At 47.7% G+C, this 27,020-nt stretch overlaps 1 protein-coding gene across 4 annotated transcripts in view; it reads left to right on the top strand.

The window, feature by feature from the left end:
• TARS3 (threonyl-tRNA synthetase 3) overlaps positions 1-27,020 on the top strand; it is a 41,450-nt gene that overhangs the window by 8,264 nt on the left and 6,166 nt on the right. For all 4 annotated transcript variants that reach the window (XM_083586428.1, XM_083586427.1, XM_083586429.1 and 1 more), the window contains exons 7-16: positions 942-1,006; positions 2,395-2,473; positions 6,101-6,247; positions 9,129-9,227; positions 16,442-16,608; positions 19,637-19,799; positions 20,580-20,717; positions 21,535-21,612; positions 21,719-21,819; positions 22,695-22,799. In XM_083586428.1, coding sequence (XP_083442554.1) covers positions 942-1,006; positions 2,395-2,473; positions 6,101-6,247; positions 9,129-9,227; positions 16,442-16,608; positions 19,637-19,799; positions 20,580-20,717; positions 21,535-21,612; positions 21,719-21,819; positions 22,695-22,799 — 1,142 coding nt within the window. The remainder of the gene's footprint in view (positions 1-941; positions 1,007-2,394; positions 2,474-6,100; positions 6,248-9,128; positions 9,228-16,441; positions 16,609-19,636; positions 19,800-20,579; positions 20,718-21,534; positions 21,613-21,718; positions 21,820-22,694; positions 22,800-27,020) is intronic.

The following is a 27,020-nucleotide window of genomic DNA, read 5'->3' as shown; positions in this document are numbered from 1 at the left end:
ATCTCTTCCCTGTCTAGCTCCCCCTGCATGTTTCGTAACATACTCTCTGGCTGGTAGGAATGTCAATCTTCCCAGGCTATGTCTGAAGAAAGGACTCAAGAAGTTCTTAGCAAGGCATCCAGAAATCTTGCAAGGGCTGTACAATAAGGCGGCTGCTGTGCCCATTTTAAATAAGAATGTAGGAGGGACCGTACTCTAGAGGCAGAAGGTCCTAGGCTCAATCTCTGACATTTTCAATTACAAAAGGATATGGAGTAACTGTATATGTGAAAGGTATATGTGAAACGGAAACTAGTAGCCATTCCTTATCTGCACAGTGCAGTGTAAAGAATCTAGAAGCAGGTGGCTTCAGGCTCAGAAGCATGAGGTTCTGCACAGTGTCTCTTTGGCTCTAGATACAGAGACTGAGATAGAGCTGAGTTTGTTCATTTCTCTCGCTCTTCTCTTTTCCCTGCTGGGAGGGGGAGAACCATCTCCAGATGCAGACCGTCCTAGCAGCATGCCAGTGACTGATTTATGGGCCAATGATGTACAGAACCATTAAGCTGTAAACGGGCAATAAACCTTACTGCCTGAACCATGGGCATGAAGTGAGTTTATTGCATCAGTGATTGTCTCCGCAAAAGGCTTGACAACTTGCAGAGTGGAGCACGCAGAGGAACTTGCAGGACACCTTGTGAGTTTGAAAAGATGCTCACAAAGATTCAACAGTAACACCCTGGAGTTTCTGCTTGTCAGAATAGGAAGTGAGGTAGCCCAGACTGCAACTCCCATCATGCCTGACCATTGGCCACACTCAGTAGAGGTGATAAGAGTTGTAGTCTGTGACATCTCCAGGGCACCAGGTTGCAGAAGGCTAGTATATGGCTTCATGCTTGTTCAAGAAAATTCAAATTCTCATTTTGTTTCCTCCCTTACCTTTTTGCTTCTCTTCTGCATAGTATAACCAGTTTAAATGCCGAATTTTGAATGACAAGGTTGACACACCAACAACTACAGTGTACAGGTAAAAGGATGCGCAGTTTTGACTCAAACTTTCAGATGTGCTATTTTTTTAAAATACTTAGGAAGAAGGCATTTGTAAGATGTATGTAATTTTAAATTTTGAGAGAAAATTATATGCTCAAATTTAGAAAAAAAATATACTGTATATATAATGAAAACATAGTTGCTTTATTATTATTGCTTATAACATACATCATGGAGGAGGGAACAAGCTTGTTTTCTCCTGATCTGGAGGGTATTACCGTACCCAAACCAGTGGCTTCAAGTTACATGAAAGGTGGCTCCAACTAAACATCAGGGAAAACTTTCTGATAGTAAGAGCTGTTTGGCAGTGGAACAGTCTCCCTCAGGGGGTTGTGGACTCCCCTTCCTTGGAGGTTTTTAAGCAGAATGGCCATCTGACATGGATGCTTTGACTCAGATTCCCACATCGCAGGGGGTTGGACTAGATGACCCCCAAGGTCCCTTCCAACTCTACAATTCTATGATGCTTCTTTGATCACACCATCAGTGTACATGGTGCATTATGGTAAGCAAAAGGCAGGTTGCTGCTGCACAGATCTGACAGTCTAAACTCTACAAAAGGAGGTTCAAGTGAGGCAAGGATCAGTATAGTGGTACCTCGGGTTACGTATGCTTCAGGTTACAGACACTTCAGGTTACAGACTCCGCTAACCCAGAAATAGTACCTCGGGTTAAGAACTTTGCTTCAGGATGAGAACAGAAATGGTGCAGCAGCAGCGCAGCGGCAGCAGGAGGCCCCATTAACTAAAGTGGTGCTTCAGGTTAAGAACAGTTTCAGGTTAAGAACGGACCTCCGGAACGAATTAAGTACTTAACCTGAGGTACCACTGTAAATGCAGTTTCGTGAAGTTCTTTTGTTTCAATTAAACATATAATCTGTAATATACAATATACACATACAGGTTCATACATCACGCTAAAGGGAAGCATAACAAAGATTCATTATGATCCCTACGTCAACAGTTTGTGCAATGCAATCAGAAATGGAAGCTATGGTTTGAGGTGGATTTTGTAGACAGTGGTTTTGAGCTGTATTTTGGAATGTCTGAATTGAAAAGCTGTAGTTATAAGCTTAGAAGCGGCTGCGCCATGGAGAGGGGCACACCTGAGAACAAGCACTGCAAGGATGCAAAACAAAAGCAAACAAGCAGCCACAAAGCCTGGTTCCCAGTTACATTTTTGGAAGCACAAACCATGGCTTGGTGTGATGCCTCAGGTTCATTTTAAGTGCAAGAAGTTCAGATTAACACAACTGCATGTCTGACAAAGTTCAGAGTGGATTACCTTTTGATTGGCTATAGACTTAAATGAACTGGGAACCTGATTTTTTCTAATTGCATCTTAACCTTTATAATCTTCTAATAGGTGTGGTCCGCTGATTGACTTATGCAGAGGCCCTCATGTGAGGCATACTGGAAAAATTAAGGCCTTAAAGATTTTTAAGGTAAGCAAGCCCTTTAAAGATTAGGATTTTCAAGAGTGAAACACCCTTTTATAGCAGGGAGTAAGCTCCCTTGTGTTGAAATGGGATTGCTTTGTAGTAAACTTGGACTGTACATCAAATAATATGGAATGCAGTTTGTATGGTACTGTGTGACGGTCCACTCATCTTCCAAAGGCTGTTGTATTGCTTGGCTGTTTAAACACTTTTTTCTATTTTAGAACAAACAAATAATAATATTGCCTCAGCTTTGCAATCCCTGTAACTACAGTGGTACCTCGGGTTAGAGACGCTTCAGGTTACAGATGCTTCAGGTTACAGACTCCGCTAACCCAGAAATAGTACCTCGGGTTAAGAACTTTGCTTCAGGATGAGAACAGAAATTGAACGATGGTGGCACAGCCCCATTAGCTAAAGTGGTGCCTCAGGTTAAGAACAGTTTCAGGTTAAGAATGGACCTCCAGAACAAATTAAGTTCTTTTTTTATATAATAATTTTTATTAAGTTTTCCATTTTAACAATCCAATCAGATCACATTAAATATTCCAAATTATACAAATACATATCATAAAGTCCAAATATTTTGCCAAATTATAATTTTTTTGTTGGGGCTTCCCGTGCTTCAAGTTCAGTGGGGTCCAACCATATTATGTTTTTACTGCCTTGAGTTTCCAATAGTCCTTTGTTTAAATCCTCCTGTTGTTTAAATCCTCCTCCTTTCATGGCCTCTGAGTTATTTCCACAGGCGAGTTGAAGTGAACGATAATATACTTCTGTGTGAACTTTCTATGACTCTCCTTTTTTTTTTTTGCAGCTGGTAAGTCTGTTATTTGCAGTATGTCCTCACACGCTGATGTTTATGCTAAATCAATCCAAAAGTCCTTCTCTGGTGGCAGATGCCATCTTCTCTTAGTTCCGATGAAATAAAATCTAGGCGTTTGCTCGTTAATTTTCTCAGACTGGTTGCATCAAACATTAGTCTTTCCAGGGGAGGTTTGCCAAATCGGACTTAAAGTAAAGATATAACAACAAATTAAGAGCTCGCCTCCCCCTATGACGATTTATCTCTGCAATACAGTCTATCCAATAATGGCGGATCCCAATTAAATAGTGCGTCACAGGAGAGTCTATTATCTTCTTCCGAATATTTCAAAGAACAAAGGCTTTAATTAGTATTGTTATTTCCACACAGTTTATATTTTCCAGTCTCACTTGCTATAAGTAATGTAGATGGTCCTTCGGGGGGGGGGGTTGTTAGGTATTATCGTAGTAGAAAAAGAAAAAGTTTTATCCCCCCTCCTTTCCATTCCGTTCCAACATACCGGCTTAGATGTTATTCTTTGATGTTATCTTTCTTCCTCTCCATCACGCTTGGCTCCTCAGTGGCTGGCTTAATTGGCAGATTAATTACCCTTTCTTCACCCGAAGCATGTCCAAGATCTTAAATCAAATTTTTTATCTTAAGAAATGGAACTGGGAGCGCTCACGAAGACAGCGTCCAGGAGATCCGAACTCCCTTGAGGGCTTTCCATCCAGTGCCCCCAACCCCTCCTTCTTTACGAACTCGGGGGTGGTTTGTGGGCATCCGCTGATGAGACTGAATCTTCCCTTCCACCGGGAAGAATTTGGGATTACTCCCATTTCAGCCTCTAAATTGCCTCGTAGGAGCTGGAGAGATGGTATTGTCAGCCATCTTTTGCGGTGCCCCTAGCGGAGCCCCACGAATTAAGTTCTTAACCCAAGGTACCACTGTATATTAAACATTGGTTTTTTGAGGTGGGGACTTTTCGTATTGATAGAATTGAATGTGGTGGTTGATGTGTAAACCACTGAATTGTTATTTTCAAAATACTTTTGTTGACTTTTTTAAGGAAAATAGAAAGAAACAAGACACAGGGTCAAAGAGAAACCGGGGCGGGGGCGGGGTGAAGCAAATAATAACCAGTACCTTCACAAACAGGAGGGGGGAAACTTGCAGTGTATATTTGTATAAACGGTTGGTCATAGCAGAGTTATGATATATATACATTTATCATTATGTTTGCTGGCTTGTTATGAAAAACAAATATAAGAACCCCACTTTCTGTTCTTGGAATCACAAGATTCATATCTTGGCATATGCCGAAGGAACCATCTGGCCACGAGCTTCCTAATTTGTATATGAAATAAAATGATACCATTTGGCAAAAGAAAAGTTATTTGTAGTTGGTCCTCTGGGTACTTTTAGTTTAATGAGAAATCTTTTTGAGGAGGACTGTCTGCCATACTTTTGTAAACCAGTATTCTAAAGTAGGCAAACCAAATGTCTTCCAAAATTTTGCGAAAGCTGCCTGTGTAGCGTTAATAAATGTAAAGTAAGCTCTTTACTTTGTAAATCTGCTTCCTTCTCTTTGATTCAATAATATAAATAAGGCGATGGAGTTACTGTCTGGTTTGTAATTAAAGAAATGGTCACTGAAGAATTTACACCAAAATTCTGCAACCTTAGGGCAGTCCCGCCACATGTCTCTATAAAGGTAAAGGGACCCCTGACCATTAGGTCCAGTCATGACCGACTCTGGGGTTACGCGCTCATCTCGCTTAATTGGCCGAGGGAGCCGGCGTACAGCTTCCGGGTTTGTGGCCAGCATGACTAAGCCGCTTCTGGCGAACCAGAGCAGCGCACGGAAATGCCGTTTACCTTCCCGCCGGAGCGGTACCTATTTATCTACTTGCACTTTGACGTGCTTTCGAACTGCTAGGTTGGCAGGAGCTGGGAGCAAGCAACGGGAGCTCACCCCGTCGTGGGGATTCGAACCGCCAACCTTCTGATCGGCAAGTCTTAGGCTCTGTGATTTAACCCACAGCGCCACCCGCGTCCCACATGTCTCTTTAGTGCCAGTAATTTAACACCCCTCCAGCACATGGGTGAGCTGCTGGCCACGCAAGGTAAATTAAAGCTGCCTAGGCATAAAGTACCAGCCATGAACTGGCTTCAGTGAGATTTCTCTTGTTTGAGCAGACAGACTTAGAAGGTGATTTAAGCCAAAATTCTTTCCACCACTCCTCTTCCACTGGAGTATCTCAATTGAGTTCTCACCAGAGTCTCAGATTCTGAGCAGACTGAAATGAAATATTTATTAACATTTTATGTAATAAAGAAATCAAACCTTTTAAATGATTATTTCTAACCCTTCAAGTGACAAATTTCTCTGTAAACCTTTACCTAGTGTCTGCTGCAGAGGGTTTCTTCTAGGTATTCTTGTAACCTTTGGGACATCTGTCACCTCAGTAGGTGGGAGCCACTAATTTATTTGGGCAGATGGGATCCCTGGTGACTTGGTCGCTCCTAGCGCTTCTTTGAGCTTCCCTGCAGAAAAGGTGGGTTTGGAGGGAGAGGGGGTGCATCTCACAGGAGCTTTCAGAGGAAGTTCCAAGCATATGGGGGCAGCAGGAGACCTATAGGAATGAATATCACTGTCAGACTGTATTCAGTGGGGTTTAAGCAGAAGTAAATAATGCACAGGATTGCAGGCTTAGTTTCATAAAGAATTGCTGGGCAATCTGAGATGGTTTATTTCCTACAAATGGCTCAGATTACATTTTTTTCTTGCAATGTACTTACATTTGGGGTAACTCTTTCAACAACAGAATTCCTCCACTTATTGGGAGGGAAAGGCTGACATGGAAACACTGCAGAGAATTTATGGAATATCTTTTCCGGAAAACAAAATGATGAAAGAGTGGGAGAAGGTCCAGGAGGAAGCCAAAAATCGTGATCACAGGAAAATTGGCAAAGTATGGTTTGTATGCATTCTCTTGGCTTAGAAACATTTTTTATCTAAGACTAACAGATTTATTGCAGCAGAAGCCTTTGTGGACTAGTTTCTTTGTCAGATGCAATACATATGGAACAAATGCAGCAATAAATATTGGTTTTTAATGTGACATATGAGTCCTTTTATTGTTTTGGCTCCCTAGAAGTGTTAAAAGTGTACACTGCAGAACAGTTGCCGTGTTTTCAGGAGTGGGGGTTGACTCAAGACTGAAACTCAGGACTATTGCAACTCTAGGTGTGCTGTCATTTAAAAACAACAATGGGTAGTCCAGCATTGTGCAGCTGTGTTCAAGTGTGAAGCAGCTTTCTGACATGAGGGTTAAAAGAGAAGCAAGGTGGAGGAACCTTTTTGGCTCTCTTATCCAGATCTGTCTTGAGGGCCAAATTTGACCCCCTATGCAATATATATTGAAGTCTTGAAGTAGGGATTTCAAAGCACCTTGCAAGGTGCTGCTGAAAGGGAAAGTTTTTGACAGCAGAGAGTGGAAATCCACCTCCATGCCAGCTTGATTTCACTGTAGAAAAATAAGTCAGTTGAATGACATGTTTGCATTGCATGACTGCACAGAATAATGATTATTTGTCTTCTTCTTTTTGTTAAATAATTTTTTATTCTTTTTCACAATTTAATTCCACATTAACATTAGTAAAAAAGAACATTCCCCCCCCCCCCGCCCAATCCCCATGTACAGCAGTATCTTTTCAAAACCTTTTTTTCCGAGATTCCAGGAATCTCTGGACTTCCCTCCACCCCCTCTTCTGGTTCTTTATATAAACAAAATTCTCTTACATTTTCATATCCATTTATCCAATTTTCTAATAATTACCCGTAGTTAATCAAAACTTACTAACACTTCAAATCATTTACACTTCAAATCATTAACACGTGTTATTTAAGCGTCTAGAGTTTCATTTAAACCAACTTTCCGCATTCCACATCTGTGTTTAACTATTATTTTTTCTTCTAATTTTATCCCCATATCTAATAATTGCAAGCGTTTAATCAAAGCCTGGTAATGTACCAATATCTACAATATTTTGCACATAAGCAATAACTTTTTCCAAGACCATTTCCCATTCTTTTTCCTAACTTTGGCGTACTTAAATTTCATCAGAAAACATCTGTCAGTTGAGGCAAGTTCCAGCTCGCCTTCCCTCCAAACTTCTCTCAGTCTCAGAGGTGGTACTTTCACCAAGGCCTCCTCAAGGGTTTTCTGCCTAAACCACAAAACTTCCAAATCTACCCTGTTCTTTTGGACTTCATATCAGTCATCTTTTCCCAGTGTTCAGGCTTCCAACTTTTGCCTAGGAATATCCCCTTCCTCAATTCTCCCTGTCCAAGACTCTATTGTTTCAATCGGTTCTGTCACCCTTTTAATGATTTGATCCATTCAGGTTGTAAACTCCTCTGTTATTTTAGCCATAATTTCCCTCATCTCTTTCATGAAATCTTTTTCCAATTCAGATTGAGGTTTATCCCCCGGGTCCTGTACTTGGGCCCTTCTATTCAGACTCAACTCTGACTGTTTAATCACTGTCACATTTTTGTCTTTCTGTTGTTCTCACCACCACCTTATCAGTTTCAAGGCCATTCAGTGTAAGTTCCCAATAAACAGTTTCTGTGCTTTCCCACTACCCCCCTTCTTTAGACCCGTTTATACACATATGCAATTTAACATAAAAACTAAATTTAAAGTTGATATTCATATATAACAAATATCTACCTTAAAGAAGAGACTGAAACAATATATCCATAAGAATTACCACTTAATTGTCCAGGAGAGAGAGTACTAAACTCAGTATCCAATTTTCTAAAATGTCTCAGGGTAGAATGTAGAGTTGCAGCACTTGAAGATCCTTATAAATAGGCATATCAACCTCCCTTTCCAGATATTTTTCTCCTTAAAATTCCAATTTATATACAGGAAACCGAGTTCAGTGCTCTGTAAATCCCTCCAGCCAACATATGTCTATCTTATATTCCCCCAACAGAGTACTTTAATTGTCTTAATCCAAATTTCCTCTGCTGAGTTCAGTTTTAACGGCAGCTGCCGTTCAAAATCCAGTCTCCTCTTTTATACTCCAGTATCGATAACAAGCCAAGAAGAATGGATTTCAGTTGCCTTAACCTTTCCTCCCTGCAACTGAGGAAAAGCTTTGGAAGGGCTGCGTAAGGGCTCTCAGGTGTTGTCAGAGTCCTGGCACTACCTTCCCTTTTCCATACACAAATACCAAGTCTCTAAAATCCCGTAGCAATGTCAAACAATAAAGAATGGGTTTCAGTTGCTTTGAATTCTCCCATCAGCAGGCCCACACCGTAAATATCAAATAAGATAAAGTTTTCCACTTGCCATTTTTTCCATGTACAGTTAATTACCCAGAAGGTGAAGAACGGACTTCCTTTTTAATCCTTCGTCTGGCACTGAATTAAGCTTAATTAATTTCAATAGTGAATCTTCTTACATTTCCATCGGCTTGAATGTTGGTTATGGAAAATCTCTGCTGGTGGCCAAAGCGTTAAGGCTTCGCTCCCGCGGAGATGCATTGCTGCCATGGCTGCACTCAGTCCCGCCTCTTTCACCCACTCTCCCGAGCCTGTTGGCGCAGGGGTCTGGGAATTGCAGGAGAGCTCTTTGCAATCTGCTGGACCCCTCGACGTTTTGAGGACCCTCTCAAGACTTTTTGTGGGGGTACGCCTCGCCTTGGCGTTTCCCCCTGACTCTCCATGGGGCTCAGATCTGTCGGAGCGATCAGATCTGTGCTCCGTTCGCCATCTTGCAGAGACCAGAAGCCTTATTTCTGTCTTCTTGTAACTTCTGATGTTTGATTGTGCGGATACAGGAACAAGAACTCTTCTTCTTCCATGAACTGAGTCCAGGAAGTTGTTTCTTTCTGCCCAGAGGTGCCTTTATTTATAATATACTCATGGATTTTATCAAAGTAAGTGACATTTACTAATTTGAAATTGTTATAAAATATTTTTTTCCCTGCAGAGAAATGGACATTGGTTGCTACTTACTTATTTAATTATATGGTTGTTATGGCCTGGATCTTTATTTAACCCAAACAGTGTTGCCCACCTGGAAGAAGCAAATACCAGCTGGCTTGAGGCTTTCAGAAGTACAAAACAACCTATAGGAGAAAAGAAACCCTAAAGAGGGGGACTCCAAAGAACAGCCCAGTAAGGCCTGAGCAGGCTCAGAGGCTACAAGATACTGGCTGGCTGCTGGAGTGCGGAATGGAGTATTCTAGAAAGTGGTATGGCTGATGGGCTTGAGCCCAGAGCAGGAACTCTACAAACCGTGACATTTTGTAGGTGGTGCCACTGAAGAGCAGTGGGTAGGGATTAGAGTGGCCCAGCTTTAAATTCCCACTCTGCCATGAAGCTTAGTGCGTAATACTGGCTCAGTCACCATCTGTTCACCTAACCTGCCTGTCAGGGAACTGTCATCTGAGACGAAGGAGGTGAAAGGGCTCATGGAGGGTGAGAGAGACCACTCAGCGGAGGAGGGGACCAGCAGGGGGAGAAGTGGAGTTCCAAGGGAAAGTGAGTCGGAGGGAGGGCTCAGAGACACTTAAAGCGAGAACAGTGGGGAGGTTTCAGGACCTCCCGTAGGGACACCCACTCCTCGGCGGAAACTGTCACGCCGAGAGTCCAGAAGACGCGTTTCCGTTAAGGAGCTTTTATGCTGGAAGAAGTTCCGTAAACGCCCACTGTCCGATTCAACGAGCGATTGATGGAGCCATGCTTAAGGAGCTCCATCACAGACAGAGGTTTGGGGACTTAGCCAAACTCTGAGGGATCAGGATTTTACGCACAAGCAGCTCACCATCCCATCTCAGCAATCGGACAGTCCCTGAAAGCAGCTTGTGCAGAGAGGCATCATGAGCAACCCAGCCGGAGCCGGAGGAGCAGCAGGAGCTGGAGAAAGTCCAAGTCTGGAAGAAAGGTACAGAGTGTTGGAACTCCAGCTAGCAATGCAAACGGCGAGGCTAGAAGAAAGGAGGGCGCAGGATGCAGAAAAGGCAAAAGGCGCTACACTAGCAAGAAAGATGCCAGGAATGGTGCAGAAGTTTGGGGGGGACCCCAGGAACTACCAAGCCTTTAGGACAGAGATGCAGTATGCTCTCGAACTGCAGTTTAACGACTTTCCCGATGAGGCATCGCGAGTGGCGTTTGTGATTGGCCATCTCGAAGGGGGGGCGAGAGACTGGGTGAGGCCCCTGATGGCAGGGAATAGTGACATGCTGAAGGACGCGAGGAAGTTTTTTCGCGCCATGGATTTGATGTTTTCCAGCGAGATTGAACAGGGACTGGTGCGCAGGCAATTGATGGCTTGCAAACAGGGGAGCCGATCGGTTCGTGAGTACTGGACTGAGTTTACAATGTTGATACATAAATTGGGGTGGGACTTATCGGCGGAACCCATTCAAATGCTCTTTGAAGAGGGGCTTTCTTCGGCGGTGAAAGACGAACTTTCCCGGGCGCCCAGGGCGGAGTCTATGGACCAGCTGACCAAATCAGCGCTGACCATTGGAGCCCGCCAGGAGGCAAGAGCCTTGGAGAAGCGGGAGGGGAAAGGAGAGCGTTGGAGGGATTTCCGCATTCCAGAGATTCCAGAAGCAAGTTTCCCGCCTGGAGAGCCGATGGAAGTTGGAACAGCGCGCGCGCAGTTTCAAATCCCAGTGAAGGGAGGAAGAAGGAGGGAAAGAGCGCCAAGAAATGTTATCTCTGCCAGCAGCCAGGTCACTTTGCCAGAGTCTGCCCGCAAAGAAAGGAATGGCAAGGGATGGCGGGAGCTGTTGGGGGGAAGGAGGAGGAAGTCCAGGAGCCAGTAAAAGCCAACGCCTGTCTGCCACTGTCAGGGCACTGCAGACAGGCCAAGGAGCAGTAAAAGTGCCCACTCCGGAACCTCCAAGACCAGCCCTAGTAATAGAGGTGTTGCTAGAGCTGGCAAACGGATACCCACTAAAGACCAAAGCGCTGTTGGACTCAGGCAGCTCCTGTAATTTTATGAGCAAGGAGTTTGCAGCTGAACACCAGATACAGACACTCCCTTTAAGCAACCCCCTGCAGGTCACCACGATCGATGGGAGGGAGCTGTTGGGGGGAGAAGTTAGCCTACAGACCGTCCCAATGGTTATGAGGGTGGCAAGGCACACCGAAAGGATAGCGTTCAATGTAGCCACCCTGGGAGGGGCGCCAGTCATTTTGGGAATGAGCTGGCTAGCGTTGCATGACCCGCTAGTGGGCTGGCATCAGAGAGTGGTCTCCTTTGGGTCAGCACATTGCCTGGAACACTGCAAAGAGGGAAAGGTGCCAGAAGGGGCAAAAGCCTCCCTAGCAGGGACGGAAGTGGCGGACAAAGGGAAGGTGCCCAAACAATACGCTGACCTGAGCAAGGTCTTCAGCGAAAGGGAAGCAGATAAACTACCACCGCATAGAGACTTTGACTGCCAAATTAACCTGGTCCCTGGGGCCCAGCTCCCCGTGGGCAAGCTGTACGCCATGTCAGACAGGGAAATGCAGGAGTTGAGGGAGTTTATTGACAAAAACCTGAAGAGAGGTTTCATCAGAGAGTCCAGAGCGGTGGGGGGCAGCCCAGTGTTTTTTGTGGACAAAAAAAACACGGATAAACCGAGATTGGTCGTGGACTACCGGCGGCTGAATGCCGTGTCAGAACCAGTGACTTTCCCCATGCCCAGGATTGATGACATTTTGACCAGGGTGAGGAAGGGAAAGATATTCACGAAACTGGACCTGAGAGGAGCGTACAACCTGATACGAATAAAGAAGGGGGATGAATGGAAGACAACGATGTTCACCCCCCTAGGGGCTTTCGAATATCTTGTTATGCCCTTTGGATTACAAGCAGGCTCCGCCTGTTTTCAATCGCTCATGAACCATGTACTGGGACCTTTGCTCTACAAGAATTGCGTGGCATTCCTCGATGACGTGCTGATATATTCAGAGAATGAGGAGCAGCATGTAAAGGATGTCAGGGAAGTGCTGAGCCAGCTGCAAGCAAACCAGTTGTGGGTGAAATTGGAGAAGTGTCAGTTCCACACCAAGGAGGTGGAATTCCTGGGGTACCGCCTATCAGACAAGGGATTAGCCATGGATCCAGGCAAGGTCCAGGCGGTGCTGGAATGGAAGACACCGAAAACGAAAAAAGATGTGCAAAGGTTCTTAGGGTTTGGGAACTTTTACCGTAAATTCATCAAGAACTTTGCCCACTTAACGGCTCCCATCACGGACTGTCTAAGCAGCAAGAAGAAATTCGTTTGGAGGGCGGAGGCGGAGCACGCTTTTGAGGAATTGAAAAAGGCATTCGCTTCGGAAGAACAGCTCCTGCATGTGGATTTACAAAAACCCATGAGAGTGGAAACTGATGCCTCAGACCGGGCGGTGGGGGCGGTGCTGCTTCAGCCAGGGAGCAATGAGTCGGAATGGAGACCGTGTGCCTTCTTTTCGCGTAAGCTGAACAAATCCGAGAGGAACTACACGGTATATGACCGAGAACTACTCGCCATTCACGAAGCGTTCCGGAGATGGAGACACTTACTAATTGGCGCACAGCATAAGGTGCAAGTGTGTACGGACCACAAGAATTTGGAGTATTGGAGAACGGCACGAGTGCTCAACCAACGCCAAGTGAGATGGGCCCAGGAGTTCTCCAAATTCCATTTTGAAATCTGCTATGTGCCAGGTCCAGAAAACATCAGAGCGGACGCTCTCTCTCGCAAACCTGAATATTTGGAGGGGGAGGGAGCGCCAGAAGAGAGACATATTATCCCAGAGGACCACTGGGTGTGTGGTGCGGCCTGGGTGGGGCAAAGAGAACTGGTAGAGGGAACGGTAAATGATGAGTACGCCCAGGATAAGCTCAGAGGTTTAAGGAGAGAGGGAGAAGACCCCGGAGGTTTTGAAGAAAGAAACGGGGCATTGTATTACAAAGGGGCGCTATATATACCCGAAGGGGAATTGAGGGGGAGAGTACTCAAACAGCTGCACGACAATCCCACAGCGGGGCATTTTGGGCAACACAAGACCATGTGGTTGGTGACCAGGGAGTTTTGGTGGCCCAAGGTGAGGGAGGATGTACGGGAGTATGTGAGAAGGTGTGACCAATGCCAGAGAGCCAAAGGAGAAAGGCGGGCACCAGCGGGGTTATTAGAACCGTTACCCACACCAGAACGACCGTGGGAGGCGGTGTCGATAGATTTTATGACTGATCTGCCCAAATCCCAGGGGAAAACCGCCATACTAGTCGTAGTAGACCAGTTAACTAAGATGGGTCACTTTGTAGCTTGCTCACATGCAGTCACGGCGGAAGAGACAGCGAAATTGTTTGTAGAACATATTTTTAGGCTGCATGGCGCCCCCTTGAGGCTGGTTTCCGACAGAGGGAAACAGTTCACGTCCAGATTCTGGAGGAAGCTTATGAGCTTGTTGCACGTAGAGGTCAACTTTTCGACTGCCAGGCACCCTGAGACCAATGGGCAGGCGGAGAGGGCAAACGGTATCCTTCAACAATACCTGAGGTGTTATGTCAATGACAGAGAAAACGATTGGGTCGAAAAGTTGGCACTAGCGGAATTTGCTTACAATAATGCAGAGAATGTGTCCACCGGGATGAGCCCCTTTTTGGCTAATTATGGGTGCCACCCCAGGGCGTTTCCAGGGGAAGGAGGAAAGAGATGGCGTGTTCCGGCCGCTGAACTTTTTGTAGAAGAAATGGAAGCGATCCATCGTCAACTCCAACACAACTTAGAAAGGGCCAAAGAAGAATATAAGAGGCAGGCAGACAAGAGCAGAAGGGAAGGTGAAACAATTAGGGTGGGGAGTCGGGTCTGGCTATCTACCCAAGGATTGCCGTTCAAGGGGGGTTGCAAGAAATTGAGACCCAAAAGATTGGGACCATTTGAGGTCATCCAACAGGTCAACCCAGTGGCTTTCAGACTCCGGTTACCGAACCACATGAAACTGCACCCAGTATTCCACAGGTCATTACTGTCACCATACAGGGGGGAAGGTGAAGGGGTATCCACACGGGGGCCAGCCATAGAAGAAAGGGAAAGCCGCAACTATGTGGCGGAAATCATCGACTCCAGGTGGAAGGGTAATCAGGTGGAGTATTTGGTCGCGTGGGAAGGGGAACCGGAGTCGGAAAACACCTGGGTGAAGGCAGAGGAGGTCCATGACGAGGTCTTGATCGAAACGTTCCACCAAAGGTTCCCCAGGAAACCTCAGCCAGTAGCGAGGTTCCGGAGGGAGTACCGTATTTTTCGCACCATAGGACGCACTTTTTCCCCTCCAAAAATGAAGGGGAAATGTGAGTGCGTCCTATGGTGCGAATGCAGGCTTTCGCTGAAGCCTGGAGAGTGAGAGAGGTCGGTGCGCACCGACCCCTCACGCTCTCCAGGCTTCGCACAGCTCTCTGCAAGAAGCGGGAGCCCAGCGCTGGGCTCCCGCTGCTTGCGGAGACTTGCCTGCATGCCGAAGCCTGCGCGCGCTGAGATCAGCGCGCCCAGGCTTCGCGGACCTCTCCGCAAACAGCGGGAGCGCTCCCGCTGCTTGCGGAGAGTTGCCAGCATGCCGAAGCCTGCGCGCACTGAGATCAGCGCGCCCAGGCTTCGCGGACCTCTCCGCAAACAGCGGGAGCGGTCCCGCTGCTTGCGGACCTCTCCGCAAACAGCGGGAGCGGTCCCGCTGCTTGCGGAGAGTTGCCAGCATACCGAAGCCTGCGCGCGCTGAAATCAGCGCGCCCAGGCTTCGCGGACCTCTCCGCAAACAGCGGGAGCGGTCCCGCTGCTTGCAGAGAGTTGCCAGCATGCCGAAGCCTGCGCGCGCTGAGATCAGCGCGCCCAGGCTTCGCGGACCTCTCCGCAAGCAGTGGGAGCGCTCCCACGGCTTGCAGAGAGCTGCCTGTTTGGGGGCTGGGGTCGGGGGAAGCTCGAGCTTCCCCCGCCCCAGCCCCGCGCCTGGGGGGGAAATAATTTTCCCCCTTTATTTCCCCCCCAAAAAACTGGGTGCGCCCTATGGTCCGGTGCGCCCTATGGTGCGAAAAATACGGTACTTTGGCACCACCGACGATGAGGAGGAACTGGAGGGATTCAGGGAATCGGAGTTGGAAGGATGTACAGACTCCGAGGAGGAGGAGTACTTGGAAACCGGAAACAGCAAAAGGTGGAGGGAAGTGTTCGAAACTTCGGAAGATGAGGGAGGTTCCTTCAGGGGTTTTGCTCCCTCGCCTCCCGCAGAGGAGGGGAGGGAAGGGGGTGAAGGGGGCCCTGGAGGGGAGGTGGATGTCAGGGAACTGTCATCTGAGACGAAGGAGGTGAAAGGGCTCATGGAGGGTGAGAGAGACCACTCAGCGGAGGAGGGGACCAGCAGGGGGAGAAGTGGAGTTCCAAGGGAAAGTGAGTCGGAGGGAGGGCTCAGAGACACTTCAAGCGAGAACAGTGGGGAGGTTTCAGGACCTCCCGTAGGGACACCCACTCCTCGGCGGAAACTGTCACGCCGAGAGTCCAGAAGACGCGTTTCCGTTAAGGAGCTTTTGTGCTGGAAGAAGTTCCGTAAACGCCCACTGTCCGATTCAACGAGCGATTGATGGAGCCATGCTTAAGGAGCTCCATCACAGACAGAGGTTTGGGGACTTAGCCAAACTCTGAGGGATCAGGATTTTACGCACAAGCAGCTCACCATCCCATCTCACTGCCTCACAGGGTTACTGTGAGGATGAAATTTGGAGTGTGTGTACACCACCCTCTCAACACTTTTTGAGGAAGGGTAGGATAAAAGTGTTATAAATTCCAAGCAGGTATGAGCTTTGAGTGTAGAAGTATCGACATGCTTATTAAATGGTCTGATCAGCAAGGCTATTCCTGTTTGCAAGTGTGGAATAAATTAAGGTGACAAGGATGTACCTCTTTGCCAGGCATTTGATGTGGTTTTTAGTACCATTTTAGTTTTTCATTTAGTTTTTTAGTAGCGTTTTTAGTACTGTACTTTAAATTGTGACCTGACTTGGGACCTTAGGGTGAAGGCTGGGAATAAATCAAATCATTAATAATGCAAATACTTTAAAGAGCAAGAATTGGTTTGTGTGTGTTTGCCTACTGCTTATTAAGAATTTGGTTTCCTTGTGCAGGAAGAATATCACCGGCGTAACTTCACAGAGGTTGTGTCTCCTAATATCTACAACAGTAAACTGTGGGAGGCTTCTGGCCACTGGCAGCACTACAGTGACAACATGTTCTCTTTTGAGGCTGAGAAGGAAATGTTTGCCCTTAAGCCAATGAACTGCCCTGGACACTGGTTTGTGGTTCTTTTCATTATTACTCCCAATTATTTTGAACTATTGGAAATTTATTTTAGTTTGGATTAAATAAAAATAAGTCACAATGGGGGGACATGTGCATTCAAGAGCAGGGGGGAGGCCCCTCCAAGTCTCTCTGGCCTTTGGGACTCTTCCTCAGGCCACAGCCCTTCCTCAGCCACATCTGCTACAGGCCCTGCTTCACACCCTGCTTGAGTGTTTTTTCCTGCCTGGATTGGGCCCTTGAACTCTAATAAACACTTTGGCTCCCCTGTAGGATAGGTGTGTGTGTGCACACATGCGCAGGAACTACTGTGCAAATGTAACTTACATATTACTCTGGCCACACCCACCACTGTTATGTGGCCCCCAGAAGGGAATGTGACCCCTTGGGCTGAAAATACTCTCCACCTCTGTTCAAGAAGATCTCTTGCTGGGCCAAACTTCTATGAGGGTGTGCCTTCTCTCTCTCCTGGCCCCTGTGCCCTCTTGCTTTCTTCTGTCTCCTTGCTAGCTGTCCCCCTTTCTAATTCCCCCACGTTACACCCAGATCACCCTACACCCCCCCCTTTCTGCTTGGTTGAGTGCACTTCAAAACAGGCTGTGAGTGAGGCTCCAGCTCTCCAGCATCTTGGTTTTTTAGAGGGCCAATTTCAACAAGCCAGATGTGCTAGTGGAAACCAGTACCAGGATTCCCACTAGCACAACGGGGCTCCCCCTCCCCCCCACGTACCTGCTACAGACTGGCTGGATGCAGAGGGGTGGTGGGAGGTGCCAGCAGGGGAACCCCCAAGGGAAGAAGGTTCAGAGCCCGGAAAGGGGTGGTGGGACAGTGATGGGTGGTCAGAGGAAGGAGGAGGTGTTAGAAGCAGAAGAGGTAACAAGGCTTAGTGATTGGGGGGGGGCGGAGTTTGTGAGAAGAAGTCCAGAATCAGAGGCAGAAGCTGAAGCTGGAGAGGAGGGAGGCCAAGAGGCAGAGAGGAGTCAGGCTGGTAAAGAGGCACGGGTGTCTCTCCCTTCTGCTACAACCAGCTCCTCTCCCCCCTAGTCTCCAAGAACCAGGAGAGGCATGAAGAGGGTGGCAGAGAAGTTAGCTTCACGTAGGCACCGTCTTAGATTACTTGGGGGACAGAGGGGACAGGCAGCTGTGGGGAGGCAGGGACCTTCAGTCTCAGCAATTGCTGCATGGGGGTAAGACCTGCCAGACTTGAATTGCTGTGCGCATTAGGCCTGACACTCCTAGGCAGATCCTGTTTTTCCTAATAGTTAACTCCAACTGGCTCAATGTGATTTACTGCTGGCTCCCTCTAGTCAGTACCCCTGCTTCTCCCCAGATTTGCTGTGGAGTAGCGTTTGTAACTCCCCTTGTTGTAGGCATGTTTTGAGATGGAATTTCATTAATGCAAGCAGTTTCTGAGCTCTGGGTGCAGTATTCAACTTAAGATTTCAGATTAAAACCACCACTGCTGGAAGAAAAGGAGGACCTTTTTCTGCCTCCCCACTTCCAGCCACTGTCTGAAGACTGAAGAAGAAGGGACCCTCATAAGAATATAAGGGGGGTGGGCATAGGAAGTATGGCTTTCTTTTTTGCAGTCTTCAGATGAGGACTAGACTATGTAATAAATGAACATAGGTTTTTAGCTGCAGTTCATTCATTTTCAGCTTTGTATTCTTGTTATAAAAAAGCACACCTTGATACTCCATTGTGGGGCCCATAACCTAGGTTTAAGGTGCCATTTAGCTCCTAGCTTTCATATCTCTGTTTCTAGCACTGCTCTGGAGGGTTGGAAGAACCACCAAACCCCAGTGTACAAAGGGAGGAGAGGCAAACTTGTTTCATCTGGCTAGCAGATATGCTCCTGCTGACGGAACAATCCTGTTAGAGTGACATTGAATTCCACCCAGATAATGCAAGTGGGGCCCAGAGCCATTCTTTGGGTAATGGACGGCAGCAGGCTGCCAGAAGGTCACCAACCCTTTACTCGGAAGTATCAGCATATCAACATATTCACTTCTGTATTAAAACAGAAATAGCGGCGGTGGACTTTTCTTCAGAGCGGCCGTGTTGTTACAGGGGTTGACCTTTCACTGGTGTGCCTTCCTCTCCCCTGCCCCCCCCCCCAGTATTGCTCTGCAATGGAGAAAACTGTCAGGGAACTGCCATCGGGACTAGAGGAGGAGGCGAGGCTCCACAGCGATACTGGAGAGGGGCCAAGCAGGGCGAGAGGCAGGTCTCCGGCTGGGGAAGAAAATCAGCGCAACACCAGGGATAGAGGGGGGCCGATGGGGGAAGCAGAGAGGAGGCTCCAGGACTCTTCGCAGGAGACCAGCGAGGAGAGCACAGGTCCTCCGCTGCCCACACCCACCCTGCGCAGAAGACTTCCGCGCAGGGAAAGTAGGCGGCGACTTGGCGTCAAAGAACTTCTTTGCTGGAAGAGGTTCAAGAAACGCCCACTGACGGATTCTGCCAGCGACTGAACAGCCACGGAGGGGATGGCTGTCCAGAGAGAAACAGTTTAACCAGGCAACCTAGCCCAGAGCAGCGGTAACTTACGCACAAGCAACCCCTAAAGCCATTACAAAAACATACATGCCTGCAAGGTTTAATGACAGGTGGGCGCAGGATTTAGGCAGGGAAAATGGCACGGGGGAAGCATTTTTTAAAAAATCCCACCAAACCTCTCCCTTCACCACTAGGTCAATCAAATCTGGAGTCTTTTACTCTTGCTTTACACACAAAAAGTCTTCTAGTGGATTGTTTGGTTTAGCAACTGTAATAAAAAAATTAAAAATGTCAGGAGAACTGACTGCATATCTCCATATCATAGGTATTTTGACCCTATGGCATGAAACCCACTGGGTGACCCTGAGACAATCACCATCTCTTGGCTTGTCCTTCTCACAAGATTATTGTGAGGATAAAATGTGGGAAAACCCATCTGCACAAAGGGCAGGACACAAAGGAGGCATGTGAATAAATAGGTCAAGTAACCATGCTTGGATCTAATAACTATTTCACGTCTCTAGCTTGATGTTTGCCCATCGTCCCCGGTCCTGGAGGGAGATGCCTTTAAGACTTGCTGACTTTGGAGTTCTTCACCGAAACGAGCTTTCAGGGACCCTAAGCGGGTTGACTCGGGTCAGGCGCTTCCAACAGGACGACGCCCATATCTTTTGCACAATGGAGCAGGTAGTGCACTTATGTTGGGGTTGCCACAGTAGAGGGACGCCTTCACTGTTTTTTTAATGATAAAAGAGTTCATGATAAACTAGTCCCTGTGTGGTCTGAGCGCTAAATAGACGGCAGCTGTTGTGAAAGGGCTTCCTAACCTAACCAAACCAAACCTGTGCATGTTCTTGCTTGTTAGCATGAGAAGGGACTAAATCCACAGACTTTTATTGCTGATAGGTAAACATTCAGACCATAGAACTACAATTAGCAGAGATGGCTCTGTGTGATGTCATTTCCCCTCCTTTGCTAGAGAAGAAGGAGCACATAGTACTCCCTGTTCCTCCCCTTCTCTTCCTTTGACCAATGATAGATGCAGACATGCCTCAGCTCATTCCAGCTCTAAAGCTGGCTATGCACATACCCAAAGCTAGCTGGTTATACTGTAAATAAAAGTGCCTGCATAGTTTTAACCGCTGCCTTTGCTGTAAACCAGTGCATACAAAGTAAGTAAATAATATTTTTAAACTACTTTTACAAGTTGTAGCATGATGCATTCCTAAGCAGGGTAAGAAGGGGGAACCCTCCGTACTTCATAGCTGGACTTGCTCAAATCAAGGTTTTTCAGCCTAATTCCTATGCTTTTAATTTTGCTGCCAAGGATGGGATTTTAAAACTCTGTTCAGCCCACACGTGTGGGCACCTGGAGGGATAAATTGCAATTACTACATCATCTCCTACCCATTAAATCCCATCCCACACACATCTCCACTGTAAATTTATTTGCATTTTAAATTTCAGATTGAAGAAGAGATGAAAGGCTGCTTGAACTTCTTGCAGTCTGTATATGCTGTCTTCGGTTTTACCTTCCAACTGCATCTTTCCACAAGGCCCGTCAACTTTCTAGGGGAAAAGGAGATCTGGGACCAGGCAGAGAGGGTAATTTAATTCTGCCACTCTAAAAAGAGAACACAACAACTTTGACTTGAATAACCACTTCCTTCCCTCAGGTGTTAAGATCAGCGGGGGGTGGGGGGTGTTCTTGGTAGTCCTACCACCCTCACAATTTGGGAGGCCAACAGCCTGAGAGAGGGTATTCTTTGTGGCAGCCCCTAAGTTGTCCTTCACCTTCACCACAGGCATGTGTGGCACCTTTATTATGCAGTTTCCATTGTATGCTGAAGACGTCTCTCCCTCTATGTGTTTATGTATTTATGAATATCTGATGGATGCATGATCATGGCGACTCGGAAATGGCCAGAAAGGGGGGCAGAAACGGGTGAGGGACATAACCCCTGCACAAATTGGTCAATCCCCCCCCCTCTCTCTCTCTCTCTCTCTGTGTGTGTGTGTGTGTGTGTGTGTGTTTGTGTGTGTGTGTGTGTGAATGACCGACTAATTTGTTTTGAACTGTTAAATTGCTTTAACCTGCCTTGGGACCATATGGTAAAGGACAAGTAAGAAATAAGAAGTAGAAGTGGAAGCAGTCATAGCAATAGTTCTTATATTTCTGGCATTTAAACTAGCAAGGAAGAGCATGAGGACACATGGATCGGAAGATGGTTAGATGTTTTAAGCATTGGTGTGCCATGGGGGCTAAGCTGTAAGAAGTCTAACTTCAGGTGAGCCGCAGTCAGTACTATCCGCTTCCCATCTGCAATAGGGGGATAATAATACTAATTTATTTTGGAGGATCGTTGTAAGGAATAAAACAAGATAATGTAAATGAAGAACTGCTCTTCTGGTTTATTCTTAGCAACTCCAGAACAGCCTGGATGACTTGGGGGAGCCCTGGAAGCTAAATCTGGGAGATGGAGCATTTTATGGTCCCAAGGTTAGTAAATATTCATGCTTTTGTACTCATGCTCTTACTGAAGCCTACAGGTGGAGGATAAATGGCAAAGCTCAAACTATAATTTTGCCATTGTCGTCCTTTGCAGATTGATATTAACATCAGAGATGCTATTGGTCGGTACCATCAGTGTGCTACTATCCAGCTTGACTTCCAGCTACCTATCAGATTTAATCTTACTTATGTGGGGTAAGTTTTCATAAGAGTCTTTTAGGACTTGAGCTGATCTGCTTAAATATGTAGAGCCTAAAACAAGGAAACAAGGCATCAGAGGAGGCTGTAAATGGACAAGGAGGTACTAGGTGACAAGCTGAAGAAATGCTTAGATGTCTGGAGCATTGGTGTGGCATAGTAACTGAGCACAGTAAGGGCTCATCCACACTTCCGTTTGCCCCACTTATTTCCCCCAGGAAAACCCATGGTTTAGCACTGAATCATGTTTTCCAGAGGTTGCTGTTTGTTCTGATTTATCACCAAAGTGGGGGTTTTCTGGGGGAAAATGATGGGGCCGAGGCCCATGGTTAGAAAGCACAGGACAAGGGCCTGTGTGGACGAGCCCAAAGTCTGATTTGAGGTCAGCCACATCAGCACTGACTACCACATGTGCTACAAGGAGATAAAATTGCTCTCTTATTTCAGAGGATTATTGTAAGGATTGCAACAATCTGAAGTACGTAAATAAAGACCTGTGAATACCTTAAAGCAATATAGTATGTACTAACAGTAAACTAAATTATCTGAGTGCCAATCCTTATTTAGCCAAAACAGAACTAATCATGAACAAGGGAAGAGTTTTCAGCAGGCTCAGGAGAGCCTCAAGGTTTTCAGAATAGATTGGTGATGCAAAGTATTGTATGATCTGTCAGTGGGATGCAACTTGTTGAAATGGCACTCTTCCCAACTCCTTCCTTGTGAGAAGTTGCAGTTCAGTAATATAATGTAATTAGAAGCCATGCCTTTTAATGTGCTAGAATTAACTCTGGTAAAAGAGGGATGAAACCAGATTCAAATCAAGATAAGCTTGTATTAAATTTTTCCACTTTTTAACTTCCATTCTTTCACAGAAAAGATGGAGACGACAAGAAGAGGCCAGTGATAATCCATAGAGCTATTTTGGGCTCGGTGGAGCGAATGATTGCCATTCTGGCGGAAAACTATGGTGGAAAATGGTGCGTAGCAGTCACTGGAAGCAGTTTTGAAAGTTGCAGAGAGTAGAAAGCACCCTGTGGTCTTGAACACAAAGTTTAATTTCCGCAGAAATACCATTTTTAGAACAATTTCATCTTGTCACAGTGTGGCCTTTGCTACCCTGGTGCCCTCCAGATGCTTTGGACTAAAGCTCCCTCCCTTCCTGGAGTTGGTGGGAGTTGTAGTCTAACCCCCCCCCCAAGTGCCCGGCTGGGGAAGGCTTCCCTGCTGGATGATAGAGCAGAAGCTCCTGAGCAGCATTTCAGCTACTCCAAACATAAAACAGTAAGGCCCATGTTCCTATGGTGTTAGCCAGCAGTAAAACATCCATCTGTCTGAGCATCCCCTCCCCCCCCCCCCCCGAGAAATGCTTTTGTCACAGTGGATGTTTGCACGCCAGCAGCACACTCTGCCAGAACACTGGCTGCTGGCAAGCGAGTGCTGCATGAGCATGGGTTTGCATAGAGGGTAAGCATTTTTTATGCAAGATGGTTGGGGGTTGTAAGGGAATTGGGGGTTGCTCGTGCGTAAGGGTGCTGCTGCTCTAGGCAACGTTGTCTGGCTAAACCTTTCCCTGGCTGGACAGCCCTTTCTCCGTGGCTGTGTCAGTCACTGGCAGAATCCGTCAGTGGGTGTTTCCTGAACTTCTTCCAACATAAAAGCTCCTTGACGCCAAGTCTCCGCCTAGCTTCCCTGCGTGGAAGTCTTCTGCGCAGAGTGGGCGTGGCCAGCGGAGGTCCTGGGCTCTCCCCGCTGGTCTCTGTGGAAGAGTCTTGGAGCCATCTCTCTGAAGTCCTTCCCTGCTCCCCTTTCTTCCTGGTGTCACGCCGATTTCCTTCCCCAAAGGAAGTGTTCTCTCTCTCCCTGCTGGTCCCTTCTCCTGCATCGTTGGGGAGCCTTACCTCCACTCTTGGCTCCGATGGCAGTTCCCTGACATCCACCTCCCCCCCAGGACCCCCCTCACCTCCGTCCCGTTCCTTTGGCCTAAATTCCTCCCTTTCCTCTGACGGTGATGCGGGGAATCCCCGGAAGGAGCTATCCCCATCCTCTGAAGATTCAAACATTGCTCTCCACCTGCTGCTATCTCTTCGCACAGGGTAATCTTCCCAGTCCAATTCCTCACCCTCAGATACCTCTCCTCCCTCCTCTTCGGAGGCCGGAAACCCCATAAAATCTTCTTCCTCATCTGTGGTGCCAAATTGCTCCTCCCAGAACCTCGCTGCTGGTTTGGGCTTCCTTGGGAACCTGCTGTGAAACTCCCCCCTGAGATACTCATCCCTGATGGTTTCCGCAGGAACCCACGTGTTTTCCGACTCGGGTTCCCCCTCCCAAGCCACCAAATACTCCACCTGTCCCCCTCGCCATCTTGAATCGAGTATTTCCGTGGCTTGACTGCTAAGTTCCCTCTCCTCTACGTGTGGGTGTGTGGGGACCTCTCTCTCTTGCCCTGGAAATTCCAGTCCCTCCCTATATGGTGAGAGTAAAGACCTATGGAACACCGGGTGTAGTTTCATACTGGTCGGCAACTTGAGCCTAAAGGCCACTGGATTAACCTGCTGTGTCACCTCGAAAGGTCCCAGCCGCCTTGGCCGCAACTTCTTGCTACCTCCCTTGAATGGTAACCCTTGGGTTGACAACCACACCCGGTCCCCAACCCATATGGTTTCCCCTTCCCTACGGTGCTTGTCTGCCTGCCTCTTGTACACTTCCTTGGCCCGTTCCAAGTTCATCTTAAGTTGTTGGTGTAAGGCCTCCATTTCTTCCACAAACTGCTCCGCTGCCGGTACACTCCACCTCTCCTCCCCTTCCCCTGGGAAGGCCCTGGGGTGACACCCATAATTGGCCATGAACGGGCTCATTCCCGTGGACACATGTTCCGCGTTATTGTACGCAAATTTGGCCAGCGCTAGTTTCTCCACCCAATCGTTCTGCCTCTCGCTGACATAGCAGCGTAGGTATTGTTGGAGTATACTGTTCGCTCTTTCCGCTTGCCCGTTGGTCTCCGGGTGTCTGGCCGTCGAGAAGCTCACCTCGACTTGCAGCAAGCTCATGAGCTTCCTCCAGAACCTGGAAGTAAATTGCTTCCCTCGGTCGGACAAAACCCTCAAGGGGGCGCCATGCAGCCTGAGGATGTGATCCACAAACAGCCTGGCAGTTTCCTCTGCCGTCACCGCATGCGAGCAAGCGATAAAATGGCACATTTTTGTTAACAGGTCAAAAACCACCATGACGGCTGTTTTGCCCCTTGACTTGGGCAAATCGGTCATAAAATCTATGGATACTACCTCCCATGGTCTTCCCGGTGTGGGTAAGGGTTCCAGTAACCCCGCGGGCGCCGCCCTCTCCCCCTTCGCTCTCTGGCAGCAGTCGCACCCTCGTACATACTCCCGTACATCTTCCCTCACTCTTGGCCACCAGAACTGCCTGGTGACAAGCAACATGGTTTTGTGTTGACCGAAATGCCCCGCCGTCGGGTTATCATGGAGTTGTTTGAGTACCCTTCTCCTCAAGTCATCCCCTGGTACGTACAGTGCTCCCCTGTAATACAGTACCCCTTCTTTCTCCTCAAAACCCCCATGGTTTTCCCCCGTGCCCCTGAGTTCCCTGATTTTGGTTTGGGCGAACTCATCGTCCCTCGTCAGCCCGGTTAGTTCTCGTCTCCCTACTAATACTCCCCCACACACCCATCGGTCCTCGGGGATCACATGTCGGGCTTCTGGTGGTCCTTCTCCTTCCATGTACTCCGGCTTCCGGGAGAGGGCGTCTGCTCTGACGTTTTCCTCTCCCGGCACGTACCGAATCTCGAAGAAAAACTTGGAGAACTCCTGAGCCCATCGCACCTGTCGCTGGTTGAGTACTCGTGCAGTCCTTTAGTATTCCAGGTTCTTATGGTCCGTGCACACCTGGATCTTGTGCCGCGCCCCTATTAACAAATGTCTCTAGCGTCGAAAGGCTTCATAAATTGCAAGCAGTTCCCGGTCATACACCGTGTAGTTTTGCTCCGACTTGCTCAGCTTCCTCGAGAAGAACGCGCACGGCCTCCAGCTGGACTGGTCTCCAGGCTGGAGCAGCACCGCCCCTACGGCTTGGTCTGACGCGTCTGTCTCCAGCCTCATTGGCTTCTGCAGATCCACGTGCAAGAGCTGCTCTTCCGAAGCGAACACCCTCTTTAGCCTTTCAAAAGATTGCTGTGCCTCTTCTGTCCAGACGAACTTCTTTTTGCTACTGAGACAATCTGTGATGGGTGCGGTTAAGTGGGCGAAGTTCTTGATGAACTTCCGGTAGAAGTTCCCAAACCCCAGGAACCTCTGCACATCCTTCCGGGTCTTGGGGGTCTTCCATTCCAGCACCGCCTGCACCTTGCCTGGGTCCATAGCTAGGCCCTTGTCCGACAACCTGTATCCCAGGAACTCGACTTCTAGGGCGTGGAATTGGCACTTCTCCAGTTTGACCCACAACTGGTGTTCCTGTAGCCTCTTTAGCACTTCCCGGACGTCTCTGACATGCTGCTCCTCGTTGTCCGAATAGATTAACACGTCATCTAAAAAGGCCACGCAATTCTTGTACAGCAGGGATCCCAACACGTGGTGCATGAAAGATTGAAAACAGGCGGAGCCTGATTGTAATCCAAAAGGCATAACGAGGTACTCAAAGGCCCCCAGAGGGGTGAACATGGTGGTTTTCCATTCATCCCCCTCCCTCATCCTAATCAAATTGTACGCTCCCCGAAGGTCCAGCTTGGTAAAAATTTTCCCCTTCCTCACCCTAGTTAAAATATCGTCAATCCTGGGCATTGGGAAGGTCATGGGTTCCGATACAAGGTTCAATGCCCTGAAATCTACGACCAATCTGGGCTGTTTAGTGTCTTTTTTGTCCACAAAGAACACCGGACTGCCTCCCACTGCCCTTGATTCTCTTATGAAACCTCTTTTCAGGTTCTTGTCAATAAACTCCCGCAACTCCTGCATCTCCCTGTCTGACATGGCATACAGTTTACCCACTGGTAGCTGAGCTCCTGGGAGTAGGTTGATTTGACAGTCGAAGGGCCTATGGGGGGGGGGGTAGTTTATCCGCTTCCTTCTCGCTGAAGACATCCTGCAGGTCAGCGTATTGTGATGGTACCTTCCCCTTTTCCCCCACCACCATCCCTGCCACCCTGGCTACGGCCATCCTCGGAGCTTCCCCCCCGTGACAGTGTTCCA

This window comes from Podarcis filfolensis (assembly GCF_964270895.1).
Source record: "Podarcis filfolensis genome assembly, chromosome: 14".
NCBI classification, from domain to species: Eukaryota; Metazoa; Chordata; class Lepidosauria; order Squamata; family Lacertidae; genus Podarcis; species Podarcis filfolensis.
This window is presented reverse-complemented; position numbering and strand designations above follow the sequence as displayed.